This window comes from Etheostoma cragini, chromosome 10 (genome assembly GCF_013103735.1).
Source record: "Etheostoma cragini isolate CJK2018 chromosome 10, CSU_Ecrag_1.0, whole genome shotgun sequence".
NCBI lineage: Eukaryota > Metazoa > Chordata > Actinopteri > Perciformes > Percidae > Etheostoma > Etheostoma cragini.
Window position 1 is genome coordinate 11,641,120 of NC_048416.1, and position 26,819 is coordinate 11,667,938.

Consider the following 26,819-nt stretch of genomic DNA (forward strand, 5'->3'; position numbering starts at 1 on the left):
ATATATAGGCAATGTAAAGACCGGATGACATCATCTGTTTTCTAACAATGCACCTGCGCTGTGTTAAACTGAAGCAGGAAAAAATATTCTTTGTTTTTAAACAAAGAATAATTTTTCATTACATTTCATTACAATACATTTAATGTCATACAATACATCATAAATGTATGACATGACCTACAAAGTAACTTGCATGCGAGTTGTGTCATAATTTGATTTAGGACCTAAATGTTGGTAAACAAGATGGTAGTGAATGTACAATCCAACTTCTACATAGTAGCCTATTTCGCTTGGTATTTAACAGAATCTGTCATTTCAATTTTCATGTTCCATGTAGTGTTGACATTAGTGGGACATCTGGGCTTGCCAGGCATTCTCTCAACAAATGAGGCAATCAGCCACAACAAAAAGTTGATTACAACCGTTTTCTGCAGCTTGTTTTTAAGTGTATCAAGTACAAGTACTGTTTTAAATAATGGCAAATGTTGGCCTCAGTGGTTTACATGCTTGTACAAATTACATATAACACAAATATGACAAGGACAGCCATGTTACAGACAGTCCCAGCCTCTCTTTCCCACCTCTTATAATGTATATATTTATGTATTTTATGGTTTATTGCAAGACATAGAGGACATTATTTCCCAATGGGTATAAATAAAGGGAGATCTGTGAGTGCCTCACACCACTGTGATGTGCCTCTGGTTCTTTAATAACAACGTCCTGCGGCTCTGTTGACACTAGGCTTGTTTTGGAGTTGGACAGTTGTCTGTAGCCTAGCCCACGTAACAACCGAGGTAGTAGGTGGAAGAAAGGTTGTGTGTTGCAGCTGTTACTGATGTTTTTGTTCAAGGCTTTGGGGTCCATTTGGTAAATAGGCCCCTGGTTGCAAAAGTATATGTTTTTAATATAAGATGTATACATACATTTGGGACACATGTAGGGCTGCAACTATCTATATATTAATGTTAATGTTTTTGTTTTGTTTCTAAAGTTCAATGAAAATGACTCAGTTGGAAAAAAAAATCATTTAAAAGTAGTAGGTGATTGAAATGTTACAACAGCGCACCACCCATAATCAAACATTTGTATGAAGTAAGAGAGGTCAAGGCCTACTATTGGCTAGAAAATGGGCGTTGTAGAGAATGATAAACTAAGGAAAATAATGGACATATCCAGTCCATAACATGTAAGAAATGCATGCATACAGAAAGCATCTTTCATAAACAAACCTTCTGCACTAAAGAAATGATGGATGATTGTGTTGTCTGTTGAAACAAATACATAACCTGCTTTGACCTGTGTATGCACTTTTAGCGGTGTGAATACACACATGACACCATTTACAAATACCAGGCAAAGATTCTAGACCAGAGTCGCACTGTGAACTTCAGTGACTACACGGGCAAGAGTGTCCTCTTCATCAACGTGGCCACATACTGAGGCTACACCTTCCAGTATGTGGGTAAGAAACGGCCCAACCGGCATCATTATTTTCTTTTGCAGTATAAAAAAAACAAGCTTTCTTACCTGAATATATTCAACTTTCTATTATCAGAACTGAATGCACTACACGAGGAGCTGAAACCTCTTGGACTCACCATTCTTGGCTTCCCTTGCAACCAATTTGGGAAACAGGAACCAGGGACAAACCAGGAAATTCTGCCAGGTTTAAAGTGAGAAATGTTTCTCTTTAAATGCAAATGAATGAAAGAAAATATCAGCTTTTTGGAAACTTAAGTCCTTTTTAATACTGGAATGTTTTTCAGCCTGTAGAAGTAAAAAATGTGAAAACATGAGAACCTCCTAAATTTGAATCGTAAGCTTTTCACAACAGTGTATATATTGTAATGTTCTGTAACATAAAACCTTCAAAGCTGGATGTAGAGAGGAATTTGCAATATTCGTAAATCCTCTGTCAATCAGCAAAGCTTCATCAGATAAAACCTTCTTTGGCAATAAGCTCAGTTTCTGTTCGAGGCCTCTCTAACACGCTCAGGATGTACGTCTCAGGTTCCATCAGTCATCTTCTTTCCATAGCAAAGCCATGGCAACAGACTTGTGTGGCGTCTTCTCAGCTTGTAGTGAATCTAGGGCTGCTGCCAAGCCACAAAGTGCTCAGAGGCACATCTACTGATAAGCTGCCTTTCTTTCTGGATTCCAGGCATGTTAGACCGGGCAATGGATTTGTTCCCAACTTCCTGCTGTTCGAGAAGGGGGATGTAAATGGAAAAGACGAGCAAGCGGTTTTCACTTTCCTTAAGGTACGTTAGCGTGTGTGTGGGTACTAGTTTATAGATGCTCAGATGTGGAATGTAACTAAGTACATTTACTAAGTACCGTACTTTAGTACAGTTATGAGCTACTTGTACTTTACTTGCTACTTTATACTTTTACTCCATTTTGAAGGCCAATGTTGTACTCTTTACTCCACTACATGTGTTTGACATAAGTTACTCGATACTTTACATAGTCAAAATATAAATACACTTAATAAAATGTAGTGTAGTATTTTTAAGCTACCCGTCAGTATATAAAGTAGTCAAAATGAATCTTGCCTTTACCAGCTTCAACATTAGCAATGTATACTCATAGATTCATCACTAATTACAATCCAGTAATATGATATATTATTTTGAAATGATCCATTCTGCATATTGTGTAAAACTTTTGTACTTTTTCTTGTTTATAATTTTGACTGCAGGACTTGTAACCTGCAGTCAAAAGTTGTGTTTAGTACTTTTACTGAATTAAAAGATCTGACTACTTCTTCTACCACTGCTTATGCTATATAGTACTCCAGATATGCACAAACTCTTCAGACAAACATCTATCTATATCTACAACTAGCTATTAACAGATATGAATGGGTCTCTGATTTTGATGCATGATCCACTGGAAAACATTCCCTCTAGGTTTCCTGTAATGCATGAAAAGCAAGGAGTTATTATAGCGTCATGATCCAATCCAAGTCATTTCTGGGCCCATACAGCTCTGTGAGGTGGTTGGTCACTTGACAGTGCACAGACTTGGCTGCTCTTTTATTCTAATCTTGTGCTTTGTGCCATGCAGAACTCCTGCCCTCCAGTTGGAGACATCTTGGGTAACCCCAGCAGAATGTTCTGGGAGCCTGTGAAGCTCAGCGACATCAAGTGGAACTTTGAAAAGTTTCTGGTGGGACCAGACGGAAAGCCAGTAATGAGGTGGCATCCAAGTGTCAACATTTCTGAGGTCCAAGCTGACATTCGCAAATACCTGCTCCAACTATACACACAGGAGGTGTTTAATTAGAGCTCTGATTAACACAGGATAAGTAGAGCTAGTGTAAAATGTAAAGCAGTAAATGTTAACAGATTCTAATACACGAAGATGGCATGTTGAATGAAGAGGAGGCTTGAAAACAGGAAGTCTGTGGTGCCTCTTCTGAGTCTGGGGTTCAGGCCAGCTCTTTAGTGCATTCGAGCTATTCTGAAATCCCACAGTAACATGTCATCTTCTCATCCCGGGACCTGTTAGTCATTACAGCCTAAATGTTATGTACTTCTAATAAATCATAGAGAACACACTCACGACCTGACCTTTGTTTCTTCTTTTTTTTATGAGAAACTGATAATCTGGGTGTCACGTCATGGAAAAGTGAACATGATGTAGCAAATTTGTGGTGTGACCTATCTATTGTGCAATAAAAATGGGGAAAAAACTGAACATTAATAAGCAGGGTAAGATGTTTTGACATTTAGAATAGATTTATTAAGCCAGTCAAATACAAAAAGTCTCACATGTGCTTTTGCCTACAGCAAAAAAGAAAAAGGGCTACAAACCAAGAAAATACAACTGCCAGTTATTACAGCATACCTTTCAAAGTGCAATTCTTCTAGTTTCAGCTCTCACCCATCAGGAATTTCTTCCCTGTAACATGTTTGATAAACTGGAGCCTTTTCTAAATCATCTGCACATGTTTTGAAGCCCTTCATCTGACTACCTGACATACACTAAAGGAAATTTAATGGGTATTCAGTTAAAACAAAGGCTCGATTTGAGATCGGATCTTCCTTTTCAAAATGGAAACAACTGGAGGTATAGATCCTATATCTGTTATCAGGGCTCTTGACTTAATGTTACATCAGTACACAGGACAGTCGGCGCAGCATGGATTGCTGGTTGTTGATGTGGCGCAACGCCAGATATACTGGCAGAGGTTTTCCTCTAAGGAGCGGCAGTATTACTGCAACACCAGATCTGTTAATATCTTCCCCTTTCTGTTGCTTAATCAGTACTAGGTGTACTATTGCGCTGATTACAACTCAATAAGTAAACATGGAATGTATGAAGAGGAAGACCTTCATCGCTGTGGCCTACAGGTTTTGGTGCTGTAACTTCTGGATACTCTATGTTGGGGCTAAACTGTGGGCAATAGTACAGGATGCAGTAAGATGAGTATGAATGAGTGGTCAAATCATCAAATCAATTGTGGTCAAGTAGAAGTGTTGTGTTTAATGAGATTAGGTCCATCATCATGGGGGAAAAAAAAGGTTGTGTATGTACTGTGCATTGTGTATTGTGTCTGATACAAACATACAATGTCAATAGCGCCAATATATTGGGATTACACTAACAACATAGAAAGAACAGCATTACTAAAGACAATGATTTACACTTAGTCAATGCAACTATCAAAACAGCAGGTTATAAATAAATTATCAATAATCACAATCATGTTTTTGGTATGAAACCATCAAAATTCATTTCCCAAAATTTTTGTTTTTCAACAACCACTTTTAAACAGTTACACGTATGGGACATTTCTATAACATCGATGGTACGGAAGAAATCTTCATAAATCAATCAACATTCACATTGTAAATTCTATGATTCAATGTACCTATATGTTCATTCATTGTTGGAATGAGTATATGTTGTCTTAGTCATATTGGGGAATGGCTTCCTGTAACCCTACAAGTAACAAACTATGTGTCAAGTTGTGACACACTTGCAGAGATACAAGCACATAGGTATAGTTCCTGAAAAAAAATGAACAATGTTAATTATTCCAACCTATTTAACAAATGACTTCAGTTCCTGTTAAAAAAATCTAAATAATATTCCATGTACATATATTCAGAATAGCGAAGTGTTTCACAAATAGCCTTATAAAACGCAAGTATAAACAACATTACAATAGGATATCTACAGTTCAGTAGGAAAATTATAGATCAAATCACACCTTGTCAACTCAAAAACAAACTGATTTCATGCTACTACTCAGACTCCATTTGGTGGGTACGGTGATGCGTTAGTGCTTTCCAGGGTCAATATTCTGTCTGTCCCTTTTTCCAAATCCTCCTGCTGCTGCAGCAGCTGCCGCCGCCGCCGCCGCCGCCTGATCTGCAGACACACAAGGAACAAGACTGCATTATCTTCACAGTCACAAACTTTGCTGCTACACACTTCTCATGTGAAATGATTACATTTTCCTTATCTATAAATTAGTGCTGTCAAACCATTAAATATTTTATCACGATTTATTGTATTAATGTCATAGTTAACTTGCAATTTATCACATGTATTCTTAATGTCCCTTGGTCTGTTTTTGTTCCATTTTTGTCTCATTTTAATGTTCTTATCAACATGGAAGAGTGGATCGGCTTGCAATTTTTTTAATTGAAAACAACATTGGCATCTAGCAGACTAGTTTTCAATTTCACACGTAACATTCTCACTTGGAGCAAATAATCTCACACAATGTAACACTGTCTATCAATAAAAGGATGGAAAAGTACTTTGCATCAGCTGTGTGCTTGGCCATCAAGTGGTATTTCAGACCGGACGTGCTGCAATGATAGCTCAGTTCACAACGTCAAAACCCCAAAGATCACTTTTAAAAATTAAACTTTCCATTCAGAATCGTATTGGCATCCATTTCAGTGTCTCGCGTTCGCCATCCACTCACAACGTAACTTTCATACTCTTTGGCCGGCTCGCTAGCCTAAACAAGTGTGTGTGACGTGTCTGTTGTTGTTTCCGGTCTACATAGATCCGGTGTGGCGTTGTAGTTTTTCTAACGTTACTAGTTGTTGCCACAGCATGTGAAAAAAACTACAAAGTTTGCTAGGCCAAAAACGACGCTAATCTCGCGATAAAAACATTGACGCCGTTAAATGGGTATGCCTTAACGCAATTAACTGACAGCACTATTACATTTAAATTTGTAGTCACAGACAGGGAACTCAATGTACTGAGGGATGGATTAATACTACAAAAGACACTGTTGGTACTGGTCCTTTTACAATAAGGAAAAAAAAAAAAGTGATTTATGACAAACATTAGGAACAAAATGTTGTACTTTGCTGGCTGTACCATACCTGCATTCTCTGGCGGTGGTCTTGAACTCTCTCCTACTGCTCTGGCCCCCCTTGGCTGCGGGAATGACGACTGCCAAGGAAAACCCTGACCCAAGAGTAAGCACCACATTAGTTGAAATCACTAAATACACCCATTCATCACAACCAGCAGCCCTCAAAGTCTTTGCCTTAACCAAGCAATGGTTATTGAATTTAAGCGTGGCTAGGTTGAGCTACAGGTAGACCTGATTACATCTGCTTGTTAAGGGGAGTAGAGGTAAGAGAGAAAGTAGCCTTGTTTCCTCAGTGAACCAGAGTCACTCCAGAGACAGAGACAGAGGGGCCTTAGAGGACCCTTACCGGGGTAACAGGCTGGAAGTCTCGTACAGGGGGTGGTGCTGCGGCGGCTGCGGCTGTGGCGCCTGCTGCATTGGGCATCCGGGGAGGGAAGTGTATGGGCCAGCCCTCAAGGCCCTGCGGTCCCACCTGCACAAAGGGACCACAGTAGGGAGGGCTCAGCGGGCCGTTCACTGAGCCTGACGTGGGGTCTGACGTACGTCTTTCCTGCTGCTGCCCCTACGAGGGATCACAAGTACACACGTGATCCCCAATCAGTGCACGGCTGCTACTCTCAGCGAGCGCAGTGGCCTCGTCATGGCATGGGCCACTGCTAACCTTCAACGCTACTGCAGCTGCCTCCCACTGAGGAGTGGGACTCTTCCACCTGCTGATCCTGAATGCACTGACAAACAACCTAGCCGGAGTGAGGCTCTTGTGCTGGAGTATTATTTGTTCAGTGTGAACAGTCAACATCTATGTGACTGCACTCTATCACTAGGGGGCACTAGTCTGCAAGATTTACAATAACTTCTCCTACTGCCAGATGCATCCCGAAGCCTTGTAGATCAACTTTCAGTGAATGTCTTGGCCCTAATTAATTACTTGAAAGCATGGCCAGAATGGCCGTATCACCTATGCAGGCTTACGGCACCATTTCATTTAAGATTTGTCTGCAACACTACCAGGCTCAGACCTGAGCTGCAGCCAGTACCTGTTTGTGAGGCTGCATCTGCAGTCTCTCCAGTTTACATCTTTCCGTACGCTCTCTCTGACACTCGTTCTGTGCCTGATGAAGCTGAATAACAAACACACAATAACAAAAAAACAAATTCCACATTAGACAGCACTTAAGTTATATTTGTAATCCAATGCAAGAAACAAAATCTAAAGCGTAAACCATGCCACACATATAGGAGAGTATGCTGGAAACATAGTTTACCTGATTGGTCAAATTTGTAATCTGACCCTGGAGTCTCTCAACTTGCCGCCTCAAGTCTTCTTTTTCCTCATTCATTCGCTCCCTGTCACTCCTCTCTTTTCTAAAGTCCTCTTCAAAGATCTTTACCTGAAGTACAAAACAATTGAAAATTAGTTGAGAGAATATTTGTATAATTGAAAAAGAATGCATGCATTTGATTATGCTTTGTTGCTTGTCTGACCTGTTCCTTTAGTACAGCAATTTGAGTGAGCAGTTCCTGTTTCTTCAGGTTATTGGCTGCATCGGCAAAGTTACCCTGACCAGGTGGTTGTTGGGACGATGAAGGGGTGTGCAGGTTTAAGGCTTCCTCTAAAGCCTGAAGTAAGACAAAAAACAGTGTTACACAGAAGGAAATGTATCGGTGGAAGAGCTGCGCAGAGAGAGAGAGAGAGAGAGAGAGAACTCACTCTGTTGAGGCGTTGGATCTCCTTCTCCTGGTACTCCCTCTGTTTGCTGAGGGGCAGCAGCTGATCTTGCAGGTAGCGAATCTTCTGCTTCAGTTCAGTGGTCTCAGAGTTGAGGCACTCCTTCTCCCCCTGATGTATACACACCCAAAACATTGAAAACAGTTGTCATTAAAAGTATCCTGAAGCTGTCCTTTTCCCCCATGATTCTTTGTCCTGGGATTTAAAGGCAACCTATTATGCTTTCCGCATTTTCCGTCATATCTATAACGGTATAATGTCAGATTTCATAAACGTGGCCTATACCTGGCCTTCTATGATTGGTCATCTGCTCCAGGCACAAACTACTGGAGTGCTCATTTTTTTAAAAGCTAGTGCAGTGTTAACATTGTTGCATGTATACACGCTATATGTAATCTTGGCTGCCAATTTTAAATTCTCCCCAATTCCGGATCACATTACTCTGGAAACATTTCCCATTATGTAGTATTTGGTTCAGAAGACATTTTTTTTAAACTGTAGATAGTGCTGTTATATTCCATTACTGCTACTAACTATAGTAGCCGTGTGCTAACACCAGGGAAACCTGTAACCTTGGCTACCAATGTTGTTAAATTCTACCCGATTGCAGGTCGCATTACTTTTTAAACAGGTCTGGTTGGGTAGTATTTGGTTCAGAAGAAGAATGATTTTTGATGGTAGAAAGTGCTGCTCAAACACTGTCATTACAAACTAACATTAACCCACTGCTAACTATTAAGTAGCTGCATGCTGACGGCAGATAGCAATAATCTTTGTGGCCAATGTTGGTCATTTCTCGCTAATTTGTCTGCTAGTACATGTCCAATTGTGTAGTATTTTGTTTAGAAGCCTTTATTGGAGATTTCTCACTGTACAAAGTCCTGCTATATACTCTGCTGCAGTCAGTTTCCAGCTGCAACAAGTGCAAACACAGTGGAGATTCCAGGAAACTCAGATGTGTAAACCCGCTGACCAATCAGAGCAGACCGTTTTTTCACGGGGGTGGCTTAAAGAGAGATGCGCCAACAGAGCTCTCAGCTCTCAGACAGAGGGTGAATACAGGAGCACCAGCCATGGTCAGTATGAGAAAATAAAGTGTTCTAGTACAAACACAAAATACAAGTATGAACTTGAAAATGCTGTGTAATAGGTCACCTTTAAAATGTTAGACCAATTTCACCTGAGATTTGTGTCCCTGCACTCTCACCTGTACATTTTCAATCTTGGACTTGGCCAGCAACAGCTTTTTGTCGTAGTCGCGCTGCCTCTGCTCTCGCTCGGCCTCCAGCTCAAGCACAGTTTTCTGGGACTCAGCCAGCCGTTGTCTGAGGTCTGTGATCTGAGGGACAATGTAAACCATTTAGTTATAGGAGAGCATTCATTGAGTCCACTAATCCCACTTCTGTGAGACAATTCTCATAAACACAAACCAAAAAAAAGAAAGATTCAGTGATAACAACTCTCTGGTTAAGATAAACATCAGCTGTTGCATGTGTTAGGATACGGCCTTAGATAGGAGTGTTGTGAAATTATAAACTAAACCACAGCAACAAGGACACATTTGCAAACACACGCAATTCTGTTTTTGTATAAAATATGAACAAACCTAATGACGCAAATGGATATATCTAGGGTTCTGTGGTCTAAACCCAAGGCTGCATGGTGTCCCCGTCTCAACAAAGTGTGAATGTCGGTCTGTTCATGATTGCGGGTGTGCACACGCAGCTGTGTGAGTACGTGTGTGAGAGTGTGTACATGTGTGTGTCTCTGCTGCCCTCTGACTGCACCACAGGAGGAAGTCAGCGGGTACCAGAGAGGTGAGGGGAATTCTTACTGAGGTGTGACAGGCTTGTGGTAAGTATAGTCAGATAGCAAGCTATTGCAAGATTGCACCTTTCCACTGGACAAGCATATAGAACACACACACACGCAGCTGCTTCGCTGCCAACTGTTGCACACTAACATCAGTCCTCTGAAGATATTCCCGAATTACAAAATCCCTGCCATCTGCCATTTCACTTCTTTAAAAAACTATAAAATAAAAAAACCATGGTAAAAGATTATCTTTTTTTATACCACTGGTATAATGCAAAATGTGTTAAAGAGTTCATGTTTAACAAGGGTTGCAACAGTACACCGGTTTCACAGTGTACCATGTCCATTTGCTTATCTACAGGTATTGCAAAAATGCCACAAAGCCCTGTTTTAATTCCTTCAGGATCATTACAACTGATACTAATAATAATAAAATAGCATACAGTGCACCGCAACATTTTTTTTTTATCATCCTATGGCAACAGATAGAGTTGTCTTTCTAAAGTGTGTCAAGACAGTTTCATGGAAAACGCAGAATAAATCCTCCAATGTACGTTTTGTACAGTACATGTGGAACTATTTCTGTATAATTTATAAGTGCTTTAAATCCAATAACAACTGTGGCACGCCAAAGAGAACCTAAAAATTGTAAAATTCAAATGATGTGATTTCACAAAAGTAAACTAAATGTTTGAGGTCAGATTTTGAAATGACAAACATGTAAATGTTTTTCAGAAGAAATTGGAGAAAATTAGGTATTAGATCTCCTTCAGCAGCTCTATATCAGTCGAGGACACAGTAATGTCTTCCCACATCCTTCACAACAGTTGTAGAGTCATTACTGTACCTTCTGTTCAAACTGTGACTTCATGGAGTTCCACTGAATGTCCCACTGCTTGTTCACCTCCAGTACCTGTATGCAGCAACAGAAAGTGAAAAAAAAATGACACTGAACATATAGGAAACTAAATGCACACAGACTTTCCTCTATGGCAAAAGAGGATGAGCAGTAAGAGCAAAAAAGACTCACATCCTTTCTCTGCTTCTCCAAAAGCTTGATTTTCTTTTCATACACCTCTACATCACAAGGTTTAGTTGGGGTTTTCTCTGCAGCTTTTCCACTCTGGGGGCACACAACACATTTCCTTATCCACAACATTCCTCTGTCACTCTAATCCCACATGGTATTAGTTAATGAGCGGAGGAGTTTTAAATAAGTTCATTCAGAAGAACCTTGTATTGCTAAAAAGAGAAAAAAAGGTTCTAAATAAAAATGTATTTGTTATTTAAATGTCACAGTTGTATTAATATGGAGGCAAAGTGTGTCTGTACATTAAAAAAATGATTTACTATGTAACTGAATTGAAACTACCTTCTGCGGTGTGGTGGCCTCCATCTTGGGTCTCACAGCGGCTGATTCCTCCTTCACAGGCTCCTCTTTGGCCTCTGGAGCGTCGGTGTCAGAAGGAGCTGCAGACGATGCTGCTGCTGCTGCTGCTGCTGCGGCGGCGGCGGCTCCCGTGACCAACTCCTTCAGTTTCTGATTCTCCTGCCTGAATTGGCAAGAAAATGAAAATGATAGTGTTTGTGAGCAATGTCCCTTCCCAGAGTTTGTTGAAGTTTTCACACACTTTTGGGAAGAACCTACGATACCCACTGGGCACGATGACGCTAACAGAAAGCAGTGGAATAACTCCATCAAAAGTGAAAGCATGGTCGCTGGTCAACATCCAAGACAAAGTAAAAGTCGTGTAGGGTTTGGTCATCCAAAACATTAATAGCGGGTTGATTAACGTTGCATTCAAAAGGTCATGAGAAACTAAATAGTCTCACAGTTAAAAAGTAAAATAGACCAGAGAAATGAGAATGAGGAGTTTGTATTATCTGCAGGTCTCACAATGTTTTCTCTGCCCTTACTAACAATACCGTTTCTACTCCAGCAGAAGCAACAAAGCCCAGTCAAATGTAAAAGAGAAGGAAACATTACCTCAGCTGTTCCAAATCTCGATTCCTGATATGATGATCCTCTTCCATTTTCTTTCGAAGCTCGTTGTTCTCCTGCCTGAGTTGCTCACATAGAGTCTACAAAACCAAAAAGAAAATAGATTTCTCTTTTACAACTGTATGCTCATACAGAATCAGTTACCTTTAACATAATGAAAAGGTTACTTGACTAAAATTATGTTGGATACTGTGCATGTGTATGAGCAGATTCGTGAGGAAATACCTCCCACCTCTAAAGGAACAAGATACTTTTTCTCCCCCCCAGACATATGGTCCTATACTTAAGTCCACATATTGAAAACCATGACTTTTCTATACAGACCAAATTCCCTGCAAATACTGCTTTAGTTTTGTATATTTAAAATAGGCCATAATATGTTTCAGAAGCTCCAAGTGGTGATGCACTTCCACTAGTACTGGCTACAAAGCCACAATCTCCTCTTGTTTTTTTCCACATTAAACTGTTACGCTGCTTATGTTGTAAAGCCCTTTGTAACATTGTTTAGAAATGTGCTTAGCAATTAAGTTATTAAAGTTAAAACAAGTTGTTAAAATAAAGAAAGCTTGGGTTGTGTGCCAGTAGTAGTTTTTGTAACAAATTATGCAAAGCCTACACAGACTGTAAGACACCAAAATTAAGTTTGCAGTGGGAAAACATAATAACGTATGTCATTACATTAAAATTAAATAATTCTGTTCTCTATCAACAAATAAAATCTACCACCAAAAGTCTGCTTTCATGAAACACAGCTCACATCATTTTCCGTTTGCAGAGATTGTTAATTTTACTATAAAATGAGGCCCTTAAAATGAGCATATCTAAGAATCTGAAATGTCATTAAAGTCAATGTGTAGTATTTCATGTAAATAGTTTACAGTTCATACATTACATTTTATGAAATTCAATTAAACATGATAAATCATTCTGTATACACGTTTTCCCAACATATAATGCTAATTCAAAAAAGAACAACTCTTAAGTACCTATAATGCCATATCGGAGAAGTAGATTAACTCTAAGGAGCATGATGGTTGCTTTGGTATGGTATTTATTTATGTCATACAGTCGTCGTGTGTCGTTGGGTACCTGTAGGAGGGAAGTCCTCTGCTCATTCTTTTGGACTTTAGAGGAAAGATGGTGAAACTCCACAGCCATGCGACCGAGGTGAGCCAACAGCTGGTTCGGGTTGGACTCCTCTGCGAATATGCTGAAGGAGCTCTCTAGTCTCTTCAGCTGGCTGGTCAGCTCGATGTTCTCCTGAGGCAGGACAGGGATTATGGCTGCCACCGACCCGGCCTGGAGATAACCACACAGGTAACCAGTCAGTCAGTCCTCCCTCTCCAGCCAACGCAGTATGAAAGCTAACAATTACAGGTGTATTTCAACCAGCCCAAGACTGAAAGTTCAAAAGGCTGTAAGAGTCATCATGCTACTATTTCTATAAAGTGCAGCAGCTGATTTATCTAAAGTCATACCAGTTTATCCTGTTGGATCTAAATTTAGATCTCACAGAATATTGTTGCCTGTGGTAACACTTTGACCAAAGATATTCTATTCAGGTGTCATAGTATGCCAAAGTAAAGCTTTAGAATTTTACACTATCACACGCTAGCCAATAACATTAGTTTAGGCAACGTGTGCTTCAAATATACCGCATAGTGTCCTATTAACACATCCTCAAGGATGTAGTATGTGAATGAATCAGCAGTGTAATTCAAGTCAGTAATAGTGCCGGACTTTCCCCTGGCTGACTCAGACTGGAGCTACCAGTATTGAGTTTGTTAGTGAGTCACCACCCCAAGGATATGTTCCTAATATTAAGAAAATGGCTATAAAAAGGCAAGGTTGACTTTATCCTAAAAAAATAAATTACTTTTGGGAGTCAGCATATAGAGGATTGCGATATCTCAACATAACATTTCAGAAATTTGTCCAGTTAAAGATTATTTGGAACTACAAAAAAAAAATGTAGTTACTGTGCTAGTTATAATATCATATTCATTTGTGTCACAAAAAGACTGGTACGTACAGTCAAGGCTTCTGAAGTCTTCCCATCTACATTCACGACCTCAAACTCTGCTGACGCCTCCTGTCGAGACCAAAAAGTCGCATCAACGTACTCACAGCGACTATAATGGCATCGATGAACTTGTAAGAATAAAAGTAAACTGCCAGGTGACATAGTCTATTCTAACGTCTGCAGCTAATATTATTAACAATTCTGTAATAATAAAGTTGTTCCTGCCTGTACCAAAAGCTCTCCCTCGCAGTACAATTGACTTACATTGGGCTTCTCAGGCTGAAGGGTCTTTCCTAAACAGCTTGTTTGCTCCTCCTTCTGCTCCGCAGGGGGGTGTAAACAGGGTCTACCTGAAATAAGTCATAGCAAAACCAAGGTTAATGTAAGTTCCAGTAAGGTACAACAGCATGTTGTTTGATTATAATACTGTCCAGAGTAATAATCCCCAAATATGAAAATATGTCTACAAGTTTAATTCACAATTACCATTGATTATGCGTGACCTACTTTGTGTTTCAGCATGAATGTGCCCTCCCATACACAGACTGGCGGCAAAGCTGGAGGACTTCAGGGCCTCGTTGTCTCTCACAAGTTCCTCCACTCGCTGCCGAAGTCTTGATGCCTCTGACTGAGATTCTTCCAGCAAATCACCTGAAAGTTTCAGACAGATCTTGTATCAGCAGCCCTTAATTTGAATGTCACTTGATTGAACTTAATTCTTTCAACAAACACTAGCTAAGACTAGATCTAACAGCATGAGCAGTCACCAAATGTGATATGATAGAAGTATAGTGAGAAATTGAGTGCAGTAGCACTCCTTTGGTGAGTCACAATAGGCATACCTTGAATACAAGCTTTCAACATACTACCAATGAAGATAATCCGGTTGAACTACATTTTCCCATCTGCATATTTTGACTGGTAACTCAGTCACTTAATCTGTTATGGAAGGCGTCTTTCTGGGTGCATCAACTTAAAATCAAAACGATTACTTTAGAGCTGCGACATAATGCAAGCTGGACACCGTTTGTTAATACACTATGCATATATATATATATATATATATATATATATATATATACTGTCAGTTAAGCGCATTAATAACGGCGTCAATTGTTTTATTGCAAGATTGAAGTTCTTTTTGGCCTAGCAAACTTTGTATTTTTTCACATGCTGTAAAAAATAGTAACGTTGGAAAAACAGGCACATCACACCAAAGAGTAGTAACGTTACGTTTGGGGGTGGATGGGAAGCGCGAGACGCCGAAATGGATGCCAATAAAATTCTGAATGGAAAGTTGACCTTTTTTAAAGTTGCCAAATGGTCCCAAGTTACCAAATGGTGACACGACCAAAGTGATGTGTTTTTTTTGTTGTTGTTGTGAACTAAGCTATCGTCGCAGCACGTCAAGTCTAAAATACCATTTGCTGGCCAATCACACAGCTGATGCAAATTCTCCCCTCCCATCAAAGTACGTTTCCACCCTTTATTGATGGACAGTGTTACATGGTGTGAGAGATTATTTGCTCCAATTGAGAATGTTACTTGTGAAATTAAACACTACAGTTGGCTATATGCCAATGTGGTTTTCAATAATTAAAAAAAACACCTGCACAGAGCAACATGCATTTAATGAAAAGATATCAGAGCAAGGGGGCTGCCCATGGACAGTTCCCCGAGCAGTCCTCCATCCACAGCATTGAAGTAACCATAATGGCTTTAGGAACCTACCTAAACTCTTGAGTCCCTTCATTCGCTCCCGCAGTATGCTGTTCTCCTCCAGTAGCTGTCGATAGCTGCTTCCCCCTCCGGCCTCCTCCCTGGCCCTGACCTCACTCCCACCTGGATCATAGATGCGATACGGGCCTTTCCCTTCCATAGCCGTTGCTCACTTCCTAGACATGGTCCTCTGAACTGTGGAGAGAAGAGAACAACTTGTCATTTACAGCTTAATTAAAAACAAACTACTCCACGAAAGATAAGAGATTATGTTAAAATGCAGGGGTAGCTGACAAAAAAATGAGTGAAAAACGTGAGGACAGGAACACTTTAAACATAGGAGGACTGAGGACTTGTGGTCCTCCACCCTTTGTAATAAGAGAAGCAACGTTAGCATTGAAAACAAATCACATTTGAGTCCAAAGTTAAACGTGAACTGCTTATAGAGGCAATTTGAAAGTATAGTAGATACAGCATGAGAGCAAATGGCATCCCATGTCGACACCCAACTGTTTAAGCAGAGGAAGGAAACAGTTGAACAAAAACATTAGCTGTAACGTTACAGTATGAAAGAATAGAGCGTAACCTCTTGGTTCTCATATTCCTAACGTTACGATAAAAATACCCTTAAACGAGAATGTATGGTGTTGCATCATTACAACCAATCAGAGATATAACAAATTGTATTCCCTTTACTTTTGATAGCAGATTAAATAAATGCCACCAGCTCAGATATGCTACTGTATGTAACGTAGCTAATGTTAACATTAGTTACCCAGCTAGGGGGGAAAAAAAACAACCTTTGATGCCCTTCTGTCTGTTTATAATTTAACGTTATAGCAGGAGTGAACTATTGGGGAAGCCTGGTGAAGCTATAAAAAGCCAACCGACAGCAGAGAGAACAAAAGCAGCAACAATACACCCGTAACGTTAGATCTAACCCTGCCAGAGTGAAACATATGGCAAGAATGTGCTAGTGTGTGTAATAGCTAAATATGACTACTACAACCTTCATATCTGAGAGTGATAAAGGACAAAAGCAAAAGAAAAAATAATAAATGTTACGTTAACTCCGCTAACAAACATATACACAATAGACGAGAGTGAAATACAGCACAATCTAGCAAATGATAGCTACCTTGATTGGCTGAAGAAGGCTAATATTAGTTTTCGCTGTTGTCATGCAAATCGCTAGCAACATCCTCGTTAGCTCTCGGCTAGGTAACACTAGATGACAGTGCGGGACAGGAAGCCGCTAGCTCTTCTTTATTTACCCACTACAGATACTTTTATCGATGCACTAAGTCAGTCGGAAAGCGCAGTTTAATGACAAACAAAAGAACAAAGAGGTGTCTTTTGTCTGGATACCTTTCAGCTCGCAGTGGCCTCGTCTCTCTGCCCAGACATCTATTGCGGAAGTGGTCTACTGGTCTATGCTGTAACCCGGGAATTTCCACCTCGTTTGATGTAAACAGCGATTGAGTGACAACCCGGCGGACCAATCAGGGCACAGTTCTCTGTCAGCGGGGCACCAACAGGAACCACTGATCGTAATGTAAACACTGGAGCAAAATGCTTCACATAATTATATTTCCCTGTAGAGATTTTACTATAATAACACAGGATTAATTTATGTATAATATGAATGCTAATAATTACATATAAATATGTAAATGAGTATTCACACATAGCAAGAATCAAAACCAGCCTGATGTTTCTCTTCAGTCATAATGATTTTAACAAAACAACTTCTTATTCTTCTTTTTACCTCTGGAAACTCACCCCTACACCCCCATAGTGCAGGGACAAACCCGACCATTTTCACAGAATAGCTTTTTTCTTCATTGATAAATTTAGAGAAGGGGCTGGTGGGGGTTTCTGTGATTGCATCACACATTTCCTCTGAACTAGGAGGCCCACTTCAAGTTACACTTAGATTTTTAAATCCACACTGTATGTTAACAAGAAATATTTGGTAAATCAAATGTAAGATTTTTGGTGAGTCACAGGTTAGTCTTAGGTTAGGACAGGTTCGTTGAGGAGCCCTATGCCACAGTTGTCAGAACTTAGTTTCAGGCTCCGGATTGGCCAAACATGAACGAGTTAGAGCAATAGTGACATCTTGTGGGAATAAACAAACAGGTAATCTGCGGCCAAATTTATGAAGATCATAATGCTCAGTTAACTGGAAGCACAAACTATTTCTGATGCATTTAATCTAATGACTGCACACAATTAGATTAATCCATACAAGGGTATTTAGTAATCCCAACTCAGTAGTTCATGTTTTTAAAGCTATCTAATGGGTCAAATTTATTTATTCAACTACCGAAGAGTCTTATGTGAATTATAAGTAAAAACTAACTGCTACATGTCCACAAAGACAATTAGGAGAAACACCCTCCATAATGATTTCAAAGCATCTGCCTTGAAGCTCTTATTGGGAAGTTTGCAAATTATGTTATACTAAAAATGAAATGATTTATGATAAATAAATCTAAACTAATCTGAATCACGCCCTCGTTTTTCTCTTTATGTGCCCACCATTACTTTCTGTTGGTCAAAAAGTACTAATACGGAAGTACAGATAAAACTATCGTGATAGAGAAATAGCTTATATAATTAAATTAAATAGCTTATATTACATTCCACAGCTAATAATTTAAAATAGGATTTGACATACTACTACTGTACTCACTAAAAGTTTAAGATAGAGTATAAGTGAACTAGTTAGAACACAAGAAAGTGGGTCGACAGCCTGTAATATGTGTGTGCTGTAATGTGTGTGCTTTAATAATATTTATGAATTCCGTTTCAATTTTATAAATAACACTGCAGCTTAAACTTCTTTATATTCAATCAAAGATTCCCCTGCTTGCAATTAAAACCACATTTGACTAAAACAACCGACAATAACATTTTAGACCATATGGTATGTGGAACAGCATGATAATGTGATAATGTGTTCCCAAAAGAGTTATCAGCTTGCAACAGGAAAAGCAAACATTCAGTTCACACAGCGTGCCACCAAGCCAAACACCTTATCCTTGTTTATAGGCGCACAATGTTCCCATCTCAGGCTGCTGAAACAATAAACAGGCCTGCCAGCACAAAAACAAAAGAAAATCAATCTCACACATCATTTAGTCCTCCTGGTTAACATACTTTGTTTCCTCCTCCCAACTGTTTTTTCCCAAAATATTTTAAAGCATTTTCTGTAGTGCACATGGACAGAAGAGTGCGCAGATTATATGTAAGTAGGGGTAATCATCAGATTGACATCCCTAGTGTCACAAGTACAGAGTGTGCACCCCACCCTGCTGAGACACAAGGACAGTCCAGTCTCCCATCTCCTTACAGCCGAAATCAGCAGCTGATAGTCATTAGATCTGTGCTGCTCAATACAAAATGTCCTTTTGTTAGGCTACTAGTGACTTACGCTGTCCTCTCAAGGCCTTAAACCAGGGACATCCTTGCTGAGTCTCTAAGCCAAAAAAGTGAACAACATGTGCGCTGGCAACAGATATCCCTCAATGTTAACTCTAACAGGCTCTTTATATTACTTTTTAATTTAAAGTAACTCTAGTTTTAAGTTCGAGTTTAACAAAAAAAAAAAAACAGTGTGACAGATTGCAAGATACATTTCTGTCAGGCTAATGTGTGAATACAAATAACATGTATTCAATATCATTATTATTTTTAAGCTAAAATGTAAATTACCTTTCAAAATCACATTTACCAAAGAGTATTTGCTTAGGCAAGCAATACAGTACCCCCTAAGACAGAAAATACCATACAAATATAGCTTACGGCATTTTTTTGGCGTACAGGGCAGAAATCAATCTTTTCATTATGTTACGTTTGACTACAATGTTCTATCATAGAACAACATCACTTGTTTTAGTGACAATATAAAGTTATCCAACCTTCCCTGAATAAACAATGTGACAAAAATGATCATACATCTAATATGCTCCGTTACTGCACCTAAAATGATAAAACAAATTAACAACAACTCACCCACACATTCAGCTTGTGTCGGAGAGAGGCACTTTTTAAGGAAACTGGTGAATGGGGGGGAAGCAATTTCAGTGAGACTTGGGGAATTCCCATAACCCAGTAAAATGGCCTGATGCTGTAGCTAAAAGCCTGAACACAACCTTGTGTTTGTCCAACTGTGTGGCCCGCCTGCATTCAGTAACACAAACAACAAAACTTGAAGGCATTTAATAAATCTTTGTATAGGTGCTTGCTGCATGTACGCCGTGCTGCATGCATTCATTAATGCATGTCAACCAAACTGAATGAACAGACAAGTCCAACAAAAATATCACATCCAGATGCCACTGTACGATAAAACTGTCCAAGGCCAAAGCAACACACCAAAACTCGTTCAGAGGACAAAACAGCTTTGAGTGTAAATTTCAATCAACCTGCTGTGCAAGCTGCTCTGAACAACACCAGAGTACAAACTTCCCCCAGTTGTAAAAAGGGAAATTCTAAATTGTATGTTTTGACATGGACTGCATTTAACAATGTGCCATTGAAGTGATCTTTTAATCTCTCTTAATTATCACCAAATGGAGCAATTTCAGGTTGGGTGTGCCATTAAAACCAGAGTGTGAATGACTGATGAAGACTCTATTTGTTGCCTTGTTTTTTTTGGCATACTGCAGGGGATTTCCTCGCCACATATATCTTTTTTCTTCTTTCCTCTTTAACTCAAAGATGGCCTGACAGCAGCTGCGCTCACACATACGCAATGAACTGAGACATTGACAAGAATGGAGACAGCTGTCTTGTACTTTTAGTTTACTTCACTTTCAAATAAACAAGTCCAACTGAGACACATTTAATGAAGTGTTGAGTCTAAACAACTTTTTTTCTTTTTCTCATTTAAATGTGTAGGGGTGTAGATAACTGTAGTTATAGTAGTCAGGTAGCCAAGGAAGTCACACTTTACTTCTACCTTGTGTTTGAAAAGGCTAACAAGAGCCTGATTGAACAACTTTAGCTGCTATCAAAATATCAGTTACAATGAATTATTATTCTGTAAATGCCACCCTGTATTTCACGTAGTTAACCTTTATGAACAACAATAACATATGGGTATTTTTGTTGTTAAGCAGAAGAGACATTGAATTAGAGAGGGAGTTTCCTGATGTTAAATATTCTAGTTGTCATTCTGCTCAGCCCATTGCTGTTGCCAGTATCAACACAGCTAATCATTGAACTGCCCTGCCGAACACAAACCAGAGCACCCCACCCTGAACACATACCGTAAAAAAGGGCAGTGAGTTTGAGTTAGCATGATATACATTTATGCATACAATTTATACAATCAAATGTATTTAAATGTATTCAAAGAAGAAGAGCAATAAAACACATTTCTTTGTATTTTTTATAATTTTATTTTACATGATACCTTAAAATCACAGTAATCATTGGACGGCCTGCAATCTGAAGGCACTATTCAACTGGCTAATTTCCAATAAAATGTTAATGTGAAGCACCTTACTACATGGACGTGAACATCTTCAAGTTACATATGACTGTGTAAAAAAAAGAAAAGAAAGACATCATCCTGATGGACAGGGCGATCAGACATGAGAGCAGAGAACTGGCTTGGAAGGCTGGGAGGTCATAGGTCACTTGGTTTGGCTGAGGAGTGGCAGCAGTTTAGGGACAGTGACAACAGATACTGACATTAACCACCGCAGTTTCACTGTGCAATCAGGCTGTGTCTCGTGGTTTCTCATGATTGTTTGTCTGTGAACGGAGCTGCAGAGACTCGACAAGTTTAATCTTCCCCTCCACAGAGCAACAGCAGGGTTTTACGGTAGTCTCCAGAGGTATCTCCCTGAACAATGATGGAGAACACACAGAAAAGGAGCTTGAATTAATGGGGAATACTTTTTTATCTTTGCTGACATTTGGTCATGTTGAATGAATGTGAGTCATGGGGACAAACAGAACTAACAAGCCACAAGTCACAAGAAATCAACTCAATCGACAAGGGAATTAAAAGTGGAATTACCCTTTATATCAGTTGACACTCATATATACAGATTTATATCTTTTTACTAATCCTCACAATTATTAAAACTACATCTTTTTAAAGGACTAGCTCCTCATTTTGGGAACTACGGTCATTGGATTTTTTGCAAAGAGTTAAATGGAAAGTTTGATACCACTCTTAAGTCTGTATGGCAATTGTAAAGCTACAGTCAGCAGCCAGTTAGCTTAGCTTAGCACAATGACTGGAGACAAAGATAAACTGCTAGCCCGGCTCTATACAAACAAAATCCACCTACCAGCACTTCTAAAGTAGGAGCTGGTAGCTTTAGAGCTGCTGGTAGATAGCTTTACTGGACTAATTTGTATGGATATCTCCATCTCAGTCTCAGCAAGAAAGCAAGTAAGCATAAAATATACCAAAATGTGAATCTATTCCAATGATTTTTCTTTTCAAATGCACCTGCTTGCACTTGGTTCTCAGTGACACAGACCTTCTGTTTTGCACATCTCTAAAAAAAATCCTTTACAAAAGATTGTCATTTTTGTCCACTAAATACACACTTTAGAGTAAACAATATATAGCAACACTTGATGTTGCATAATGTGATAATATTTCTGAACAAGCCAATCCAGGGCACTCTACTTGCTTATTGGTGTCACGCAGATTTCATCTGTAAATTATTATAGAACTGCGTCTGGGTACTTCCTGTCTTTGCGTCTGTCAGCCAATCACACAGCGGATATAGAGGAAGTTAAGCATACAAGGGAAATTCCTAAACAGCTGTGCAATAGCCACAGACCCATAGTCTACCACAGGAAGCTATAGATTACCATACCCCCCCTTCCCCCCACCCCATCCCCCCACCTCACCACAGCAGAAGAAGGATGTGCAACACACACTCACAGAGATGGGATGAGAACACAATGAACCAAACAGGAGTGTTAGTTGACAAAGACTCCGACTTACGATCATAGTTTCTACCTGGATGAATTCATGGAGGGAGACATCATGTGTATCCTTGAATTCTTTGCGAATGTTGAAAAGGTCGACCTCGCTACGGGACACCATGATGCGGATCAGCGCTCTGTCGTCTGTTCCAAGGCCCTGCAACGGATACCAATTAATACTTATGTATCTGTGTTCTAATTACAGTTTATTCGGATTTACAGTAAGTGCTACTGTCTGGGAGCATTCAGCAGCATTATTACCGAGAAAGTATGAAGAAAAAAAAACAATACTTAAATATATTACAATCATTAACAAATATGACCTTATCACTAGCTTGCATCCAAGGCCCTTATGGTGTGCTGCAAACCTGCAGTTAGAATTATACAACTGCATATTAACCTGCCATATTATTTTGAATAAATACCTTCATGGCTTTGTACAGACGGTCTGCAAAGTAGGAAGGCTGGTTCTTTACACTGCGAACTGTAAAGAAAAGAAAAGAGAGAGAGCAGAAAAGGGCTGAGAAGGAGTCACAGACTTGTCAGCAGTGACAGTTGTCAGCCGCACACACTGAGACACACTCACAAGTAAAATTAAGTCAAAGATTACCTATGGCACAAAAGGCATTTTTGACATCTCCAGACATCTCCTTCCTGATAACCTGTTCAATGTCCTTGTTGGAGGATCTGACAAACTCCTGGAATACTGTGAAAAGCAAGGAGTATGATCAGTTATCATGAGCTGGATCAATTATATTTTTTGTTTAAAGAAACACTCACACATTTAGATTTGTAATTGACCACTGGGATCTATCTGTCTTGACCTTTACCTTTCCTAAGATGGGGGAAGCTTCTGATGCACAGAATACTCATGAACTTCATCTCCATTTCATCAGATTCAGCATTGCATGCATCGGCAAGGTCCTGATGAGTTCAGGAAGAACAAACATTGAAACCCTTTCTTTAATCTCACGTTTTAGTAAAGCGAAATGTTAGAAATGCATACACTAAATCACCTGAGCATCTGCAGTAGCTCTTTCCTCATCTGCAGGGCCCTCCTCTCTTGCACCCTGAACAGATTAAAGACAGTTACATGCTGAACTTTGATCTATTAAATATCAGTGGTTCACTGAGAACATTTGGTTTTACTATGTACTAGAAGAACGTGTGAAAGAAAACTGTGTTTAAATTGTTCTCTTGCTACAGTCAGCAGCAGACTGACTGCAAGCAGTGAGTGGGTGTGGAAACATAACACAGTCTGAGTTCTCATGGTGATGAACATTACCTGCACGAGAGAAACAAGGATGCGGCAGAAGAGGCCTGATGTGTCCGAATGAAGGGCTTCCTCCAAAGACTTCTTATAGGCTGTGATGTAAAAGGTTTGCATGTAAAAAGTTTCCATAACAATAAAGTGATGTGAATGCCTGTTTTTTGTATCAAACTCACCATTCTTATACGCAGCATTCATGTTAAGTATTTGCTCATTGCTCCTGGTGACCAGGATCTCAATTAGAGAATGTTCATCTGTCCCAGCCCCCTGTTCAAAATATTAGGAGTATTACAAACAAAAAAAAGGCAGGGGAGTTTCACAAATGCAATAAAAAAGTATTGAAACCCTAACCACATAAAGAAGAAGAAGCACACCACACTGCTGAGGAAGAGAGTGCCTGTGAACTGTGCCTCTTCGTATCTACTGACCAAATCCAAGTTTAGCTATTTTTGTTCCATTTAATAATCTCCATTTGTACTTTAATGACAAAACTGTTTTGATGGAAAATTCAGTGTTTGTGACAATTCAAGACTTAGAAATGCAGCAAACTGTATATATATTGCCACTTGATACAGATAGATAGGCAGTCTACACATATTGATTCATATTTTCCTACATGTTCAGAGTAAAGGATGAGCCAGGTTTCTACACAAAGCAATTCAGTCAGTGTCAAGTTTTAAATACCTAACGTGCAAAGTTATTCGACTTCCAAATACATTCTGTGTAAATGTCATCTTATCCAAGCATCAACTATACCTCCCTGGGCCTAACATCAACCTTCACAGACTTGGAAAATAATTAACAGTGTATTTATGAAGGTGTAAATTCCACCCACAAGCTTCTCTTTTTACTGTACTGTAAATCAACCAGAAAAATGATTAGGTCACTTGGGTCCATTGTACCTCCATTGCCTTCCTCATCATTTTGGCATCAAACTCTGCAGGTGTCAACATGAGCCCAATGATCAGCCTCTCTAAGTTCTTTGACAGCTCAGACTTCAGGTCCTTCATCAGATCCTAAAGACAAAACACACTAAGTTACATGTGCAGGAAATAGCTTAAAGCAAATAACCATTGAGATTGGGTTGAGTTTGAGATGTTGAGTTCAAAACATCCAGTGATCCATGTAATATGAAGGGATAAGACATATGATCCAGCTTGATCATGTTATTTTAGTTCAGATTTTGATTTTCAACAGTTTATTTCTCTCACCCTTCCCAGTAGGGATTTGAAGGCCTGTCTGATCTCTTGCCTCTGGGCATTGTTTCTCTGTGCAACAATGTCAATGATCGCATCTTCATCTGTTCCTGTAGAAAGTCATAGGCAGTAACAATTGTAAAACTTGTTTTGTAAAAGTTGTAGCAGTGTAAATGTGCCTTTCAGGGTTGCATACCGAATCCCTTCATAGCTTTCCTCAGAGCTTGAGCGTCAGCTGCAGGGTCAAAACTGGGTGCAGGGCGGACTGTTGGCCTCAGCTAAGGTAGTGGGATGGCACAATTAGAAGTGTGAGATTCAATCATTACATACACACATGATGTGGAGTGGCTAAGTGAGACAGTTTCACTTGTCACATTCATTTTCAATTAAATATGATAAACACCAGCTGTGTACGTTTAAAGCACTTGCAAAACTCTGCAATATGTGCATAAGAGAAAAGAGTTTGTTAAGGGAGAATGCGCCCCCTCGAGGTTAGAAGCCATTACACCACCAACAATGAAAGGTGGGTAGGCTGAAAAATATCTACATTTTATAGAGCGTTAGTGAAACAAGCTTTTGTTGCAAAATGCCGAGCTCTAGTTGACATTCACTCCAAGGACAAAGCAATGCAAACCGTGGTTCTGAGAGCGCAATACAACAAAACAATTTGTATTTGAGTGAACAGCATTCTGATCTTATCCACAGTTACACAAAGCCTTCACTGTGTAGACATGGCAGAAAGTTTGCGCGGAACTACACAACTTTCAAAACTGCACTGCAAAAAGCAGGGCCTTGCAGGGCCAGCAAGTAATTAGGATGCATGCCACTGCCAAGCTAAACATGCACAACACATCTAAAGTGGGAGCAGATGGGGCCCAAACCTGGACTTTGGTCATGGCACTTGTTTCCCACATCTTGTAGGCTATCTGAGCAGCTTCAGGGAAGAACTCTCCAGCTAAACTGCAATGATCAGTTTGCACAAGACAACACGGTCAGCAAAGCCAAAACTTCAATTGGTACAGAGTGGGTGCATTTTTGGGGACAGGGATCTATCATTAAATACACTGCTGCTTTCCTTTCAGGCTGCAGCATGTAGTTCTCACATTTCTCTACACTGTTCCAATCTTCTCCCATATGTCAATAAACATAGTTATACTCCCTTCAGAAAACAATAATTCCTGAAAAGTGATGCTCTATCACCCCCATCTGGTTGCTGGCTGCTGTTGCTTGCAGTCATTATGTAACTCACTCATCATCTCCTCCACACAGATTAAGAAGAGTCCTCTTGTAATCCCCTGATGTGTCATCCTGAGAGGTTTAAACATACACAGAATCAGGATATAGGTGTACAATCTTCTAATGCTATTTCATTCAATTAAAAAATAGTGTTAATGTTTAACCGACCTTAATCATGTTATAAAGTGACTTCTCATATGCTAAACGGAAACACTCTCGAATGTCCAACATGTCTATTTCAGAGCGAGAAATCATGATCCTGATCAGGGTGTTGTCAGCTGTACCGAGACCCTGTAAATGAAGGGGAGGACAAGTGTTCAGGGTCAGAACACTAAGGCAACTACAACTACAAGTAGTCCTGATCAATGTTAATATCCTATCAAAATATCTGCCACTGAGAAGAAAAATGTGTCTGACTGTGTTATCAAGGCATTCATTCAAACCTTTATTTAACCAGGATAAAAAACTCCTTGAGATTAAAAATCTCTTTTACAAGAGTGTCCTGGCA

At 39.6% G+C, this 26,819-nt stretch overlaps 3 protein-coding genes across 10 annotated transcripts in view; 1 reads left to right on the forward strand and 2 right to left on the reverse strand.

The window, feature by feature from the left end:
- Positions 1-3,567, forward strand: part of gpx3 (glutathione peroxidase 3) — a 3,950-nt gene extending 383 nt beyond the window's left edge. Inside the window, exons 2-5 of one of the 2 annotated variants that reach the window (XM_034882791.1) lie at positions 1,318-1,465; positions 1,559-1,676; positions 2,165-2,264; positions 3,073-3,567. In XM_034882791.1, coding sequence (XP_034738682.1) covers positions 1,318-1,465; positions 1,559-1,676; positions 2,165-2,264; positions 3,073-3,291 — 585 coding nt within the window. In that variant the 3' untranslated portion in view covers positions 3,292-3,567. The remainder of the gene's footprint in view (positions 1-1,317; positions 1,466-1,558; positions 1,677-2,164; positions 2,265-3,072) is intronic. The other variant, XM_034882792.1, reaches the window with a different exon arrangement.
- Positions 3,568-3,727: 160 nt separating this feature from the next.
- On the reverse strand, positions 3,728-19,804 carry tnip1 (TNFAIP3 interacting protein 1). 6 transcript variants are annotated; one of them, XM_034882784.1, is made up of 18 exons: positions 19,664-19,804; positions 15,656-15,838; positions 14,432-14,575; positions 14,189-14,274; positions 13,934-13,993; positions 12,991-13,200; positions 11,887-11,981; positions 11,272-11,452; positions 10,930-11,022; positions 10,747-10,812; positions 9,292-9,423; positions 8,067-8,195; positions 7,841-7,975; positions 7,621-7,746; positions 7,393-7,476; positions 6,702-6,917; positions 6,363-6,447; positions 3,728-5,385 (listed from the first exon to the last, which is right to left on the reverse strand). In XM_034882784.1, exons 2-18 carry the CDS (start codon positions 15,801-15,803, stop codon positions 5,294-5,296), a joined length of 2,082 nt encoding a protein of 693 aa, XP_034738675.1. In that variant the 5' UTR covers positions 15,804-15,838; positions 19,664-19,804; the 3' UTR covers positions 3,728-5,293. The 6 variants fall into 6 exon arrangements, with proteins under 6 accessions (XP_034738675.1, XP_034738678.1, XP_034738674.1 ...); XM_034882787.1 differs by lacking the exon at positions 19,664-19,804 and adding an exon at positions 17,012-17,160 and having other exon boundaries at positions 6,702-6,827; XM_034882783.1 differs by lacking the exon at positions 19,664-19,804 and adding an exon at positions 17,012-17,160.
- A 1,222-nt stretch (positions 19,805-21,026) lies between these two features.
- The window catches only part of anxa6 (annexin A6), an 11,480-nt gene continuing 5,687 nt past the window's right edge, over positions 21,027-26,819 (reverse strand). The window contains exons 12-25 of one of the 2 annotated variants that reach the window (XM_034882790.1): positions 26,480-26,602; positions 26,325-26,383; positions 25,957-26,035; positions 25,272-25,353; positions 25,091-25,185; positions 24,782-24,895; positions 24,056-24,146; positions 23,895-23,974; positions 23,626-23,679; positions 23,440-23,533; positions 23,220-23,315; positions 23,035-23,093; positions 22,644-22,766; positions 21,027-21,503 (exon numbers count right to left, since the gene is read on the reverse strand). In XM_034882790.1, coding sequence (XP_034738681.1) covers positions 21,444-21,503; positions 22,644-22,766; positions 23,035-23,093; positions 23,220-23,315; positions 23,440-23,533; positions 23,626-23,679; positions 23,895-23,974; positions 24,056-24,146; positions 24,782-24,895; positions 25,091-25,185; positions 25,272-25,353; positions 25,957-26,035; positions 26,325-26,383; positions 26,480-26,602 — 1,209 coding nt within the window. In that variant the 3' untranslated portion in view covers positions 21,027-21,443. Of the gene's footprint in view, positions 21,504-22,628; positions 22,767-23,034; positions 23,094-23,219; positions 23,316-23,439; positions 23,534-23,625; positions 23,680-23,894; positions 23,975-24,055; positions 24,147-24,781; positions 24,896-25,090; positions 25,186-25,271; positions 25,354-25,956; positions 26,036-26,324; positions 26,384-26,479; positions 26,603-26,819 lie in introns of both variants that reach the window. The other variant, XM_034882789.1, reaches the window with a different exon arrangement.

What these genes read in the sequence shown, in the direction of transcription:
- tnip1 (XM_034882784.1), bottom strand. Translation starts at nt 15,803, where the DNA reads ATGGAAGGGAAAGGCCCGTATCGCATCTATGATCCAGGTGGGAGTGAG. An exon ending in CGAGATTTGGAACAGCTGAG is followed by an intron (nt 11,453 to 11,886) that starts GTAATGTTTCCT and finishes TTGCCAATTCAG; the next exon opens with GCAGGAGAATCAGAAACTGA. An exon ending in TGGAGAAGCAGAGAAAGGAT is followed by an intron (nt 10,813 to 10,929) that starts GTGAGTCTTTTT and finishes TGCTGCATACAG; the next exon opens with GTACTGGAGGTGAACAAGCA.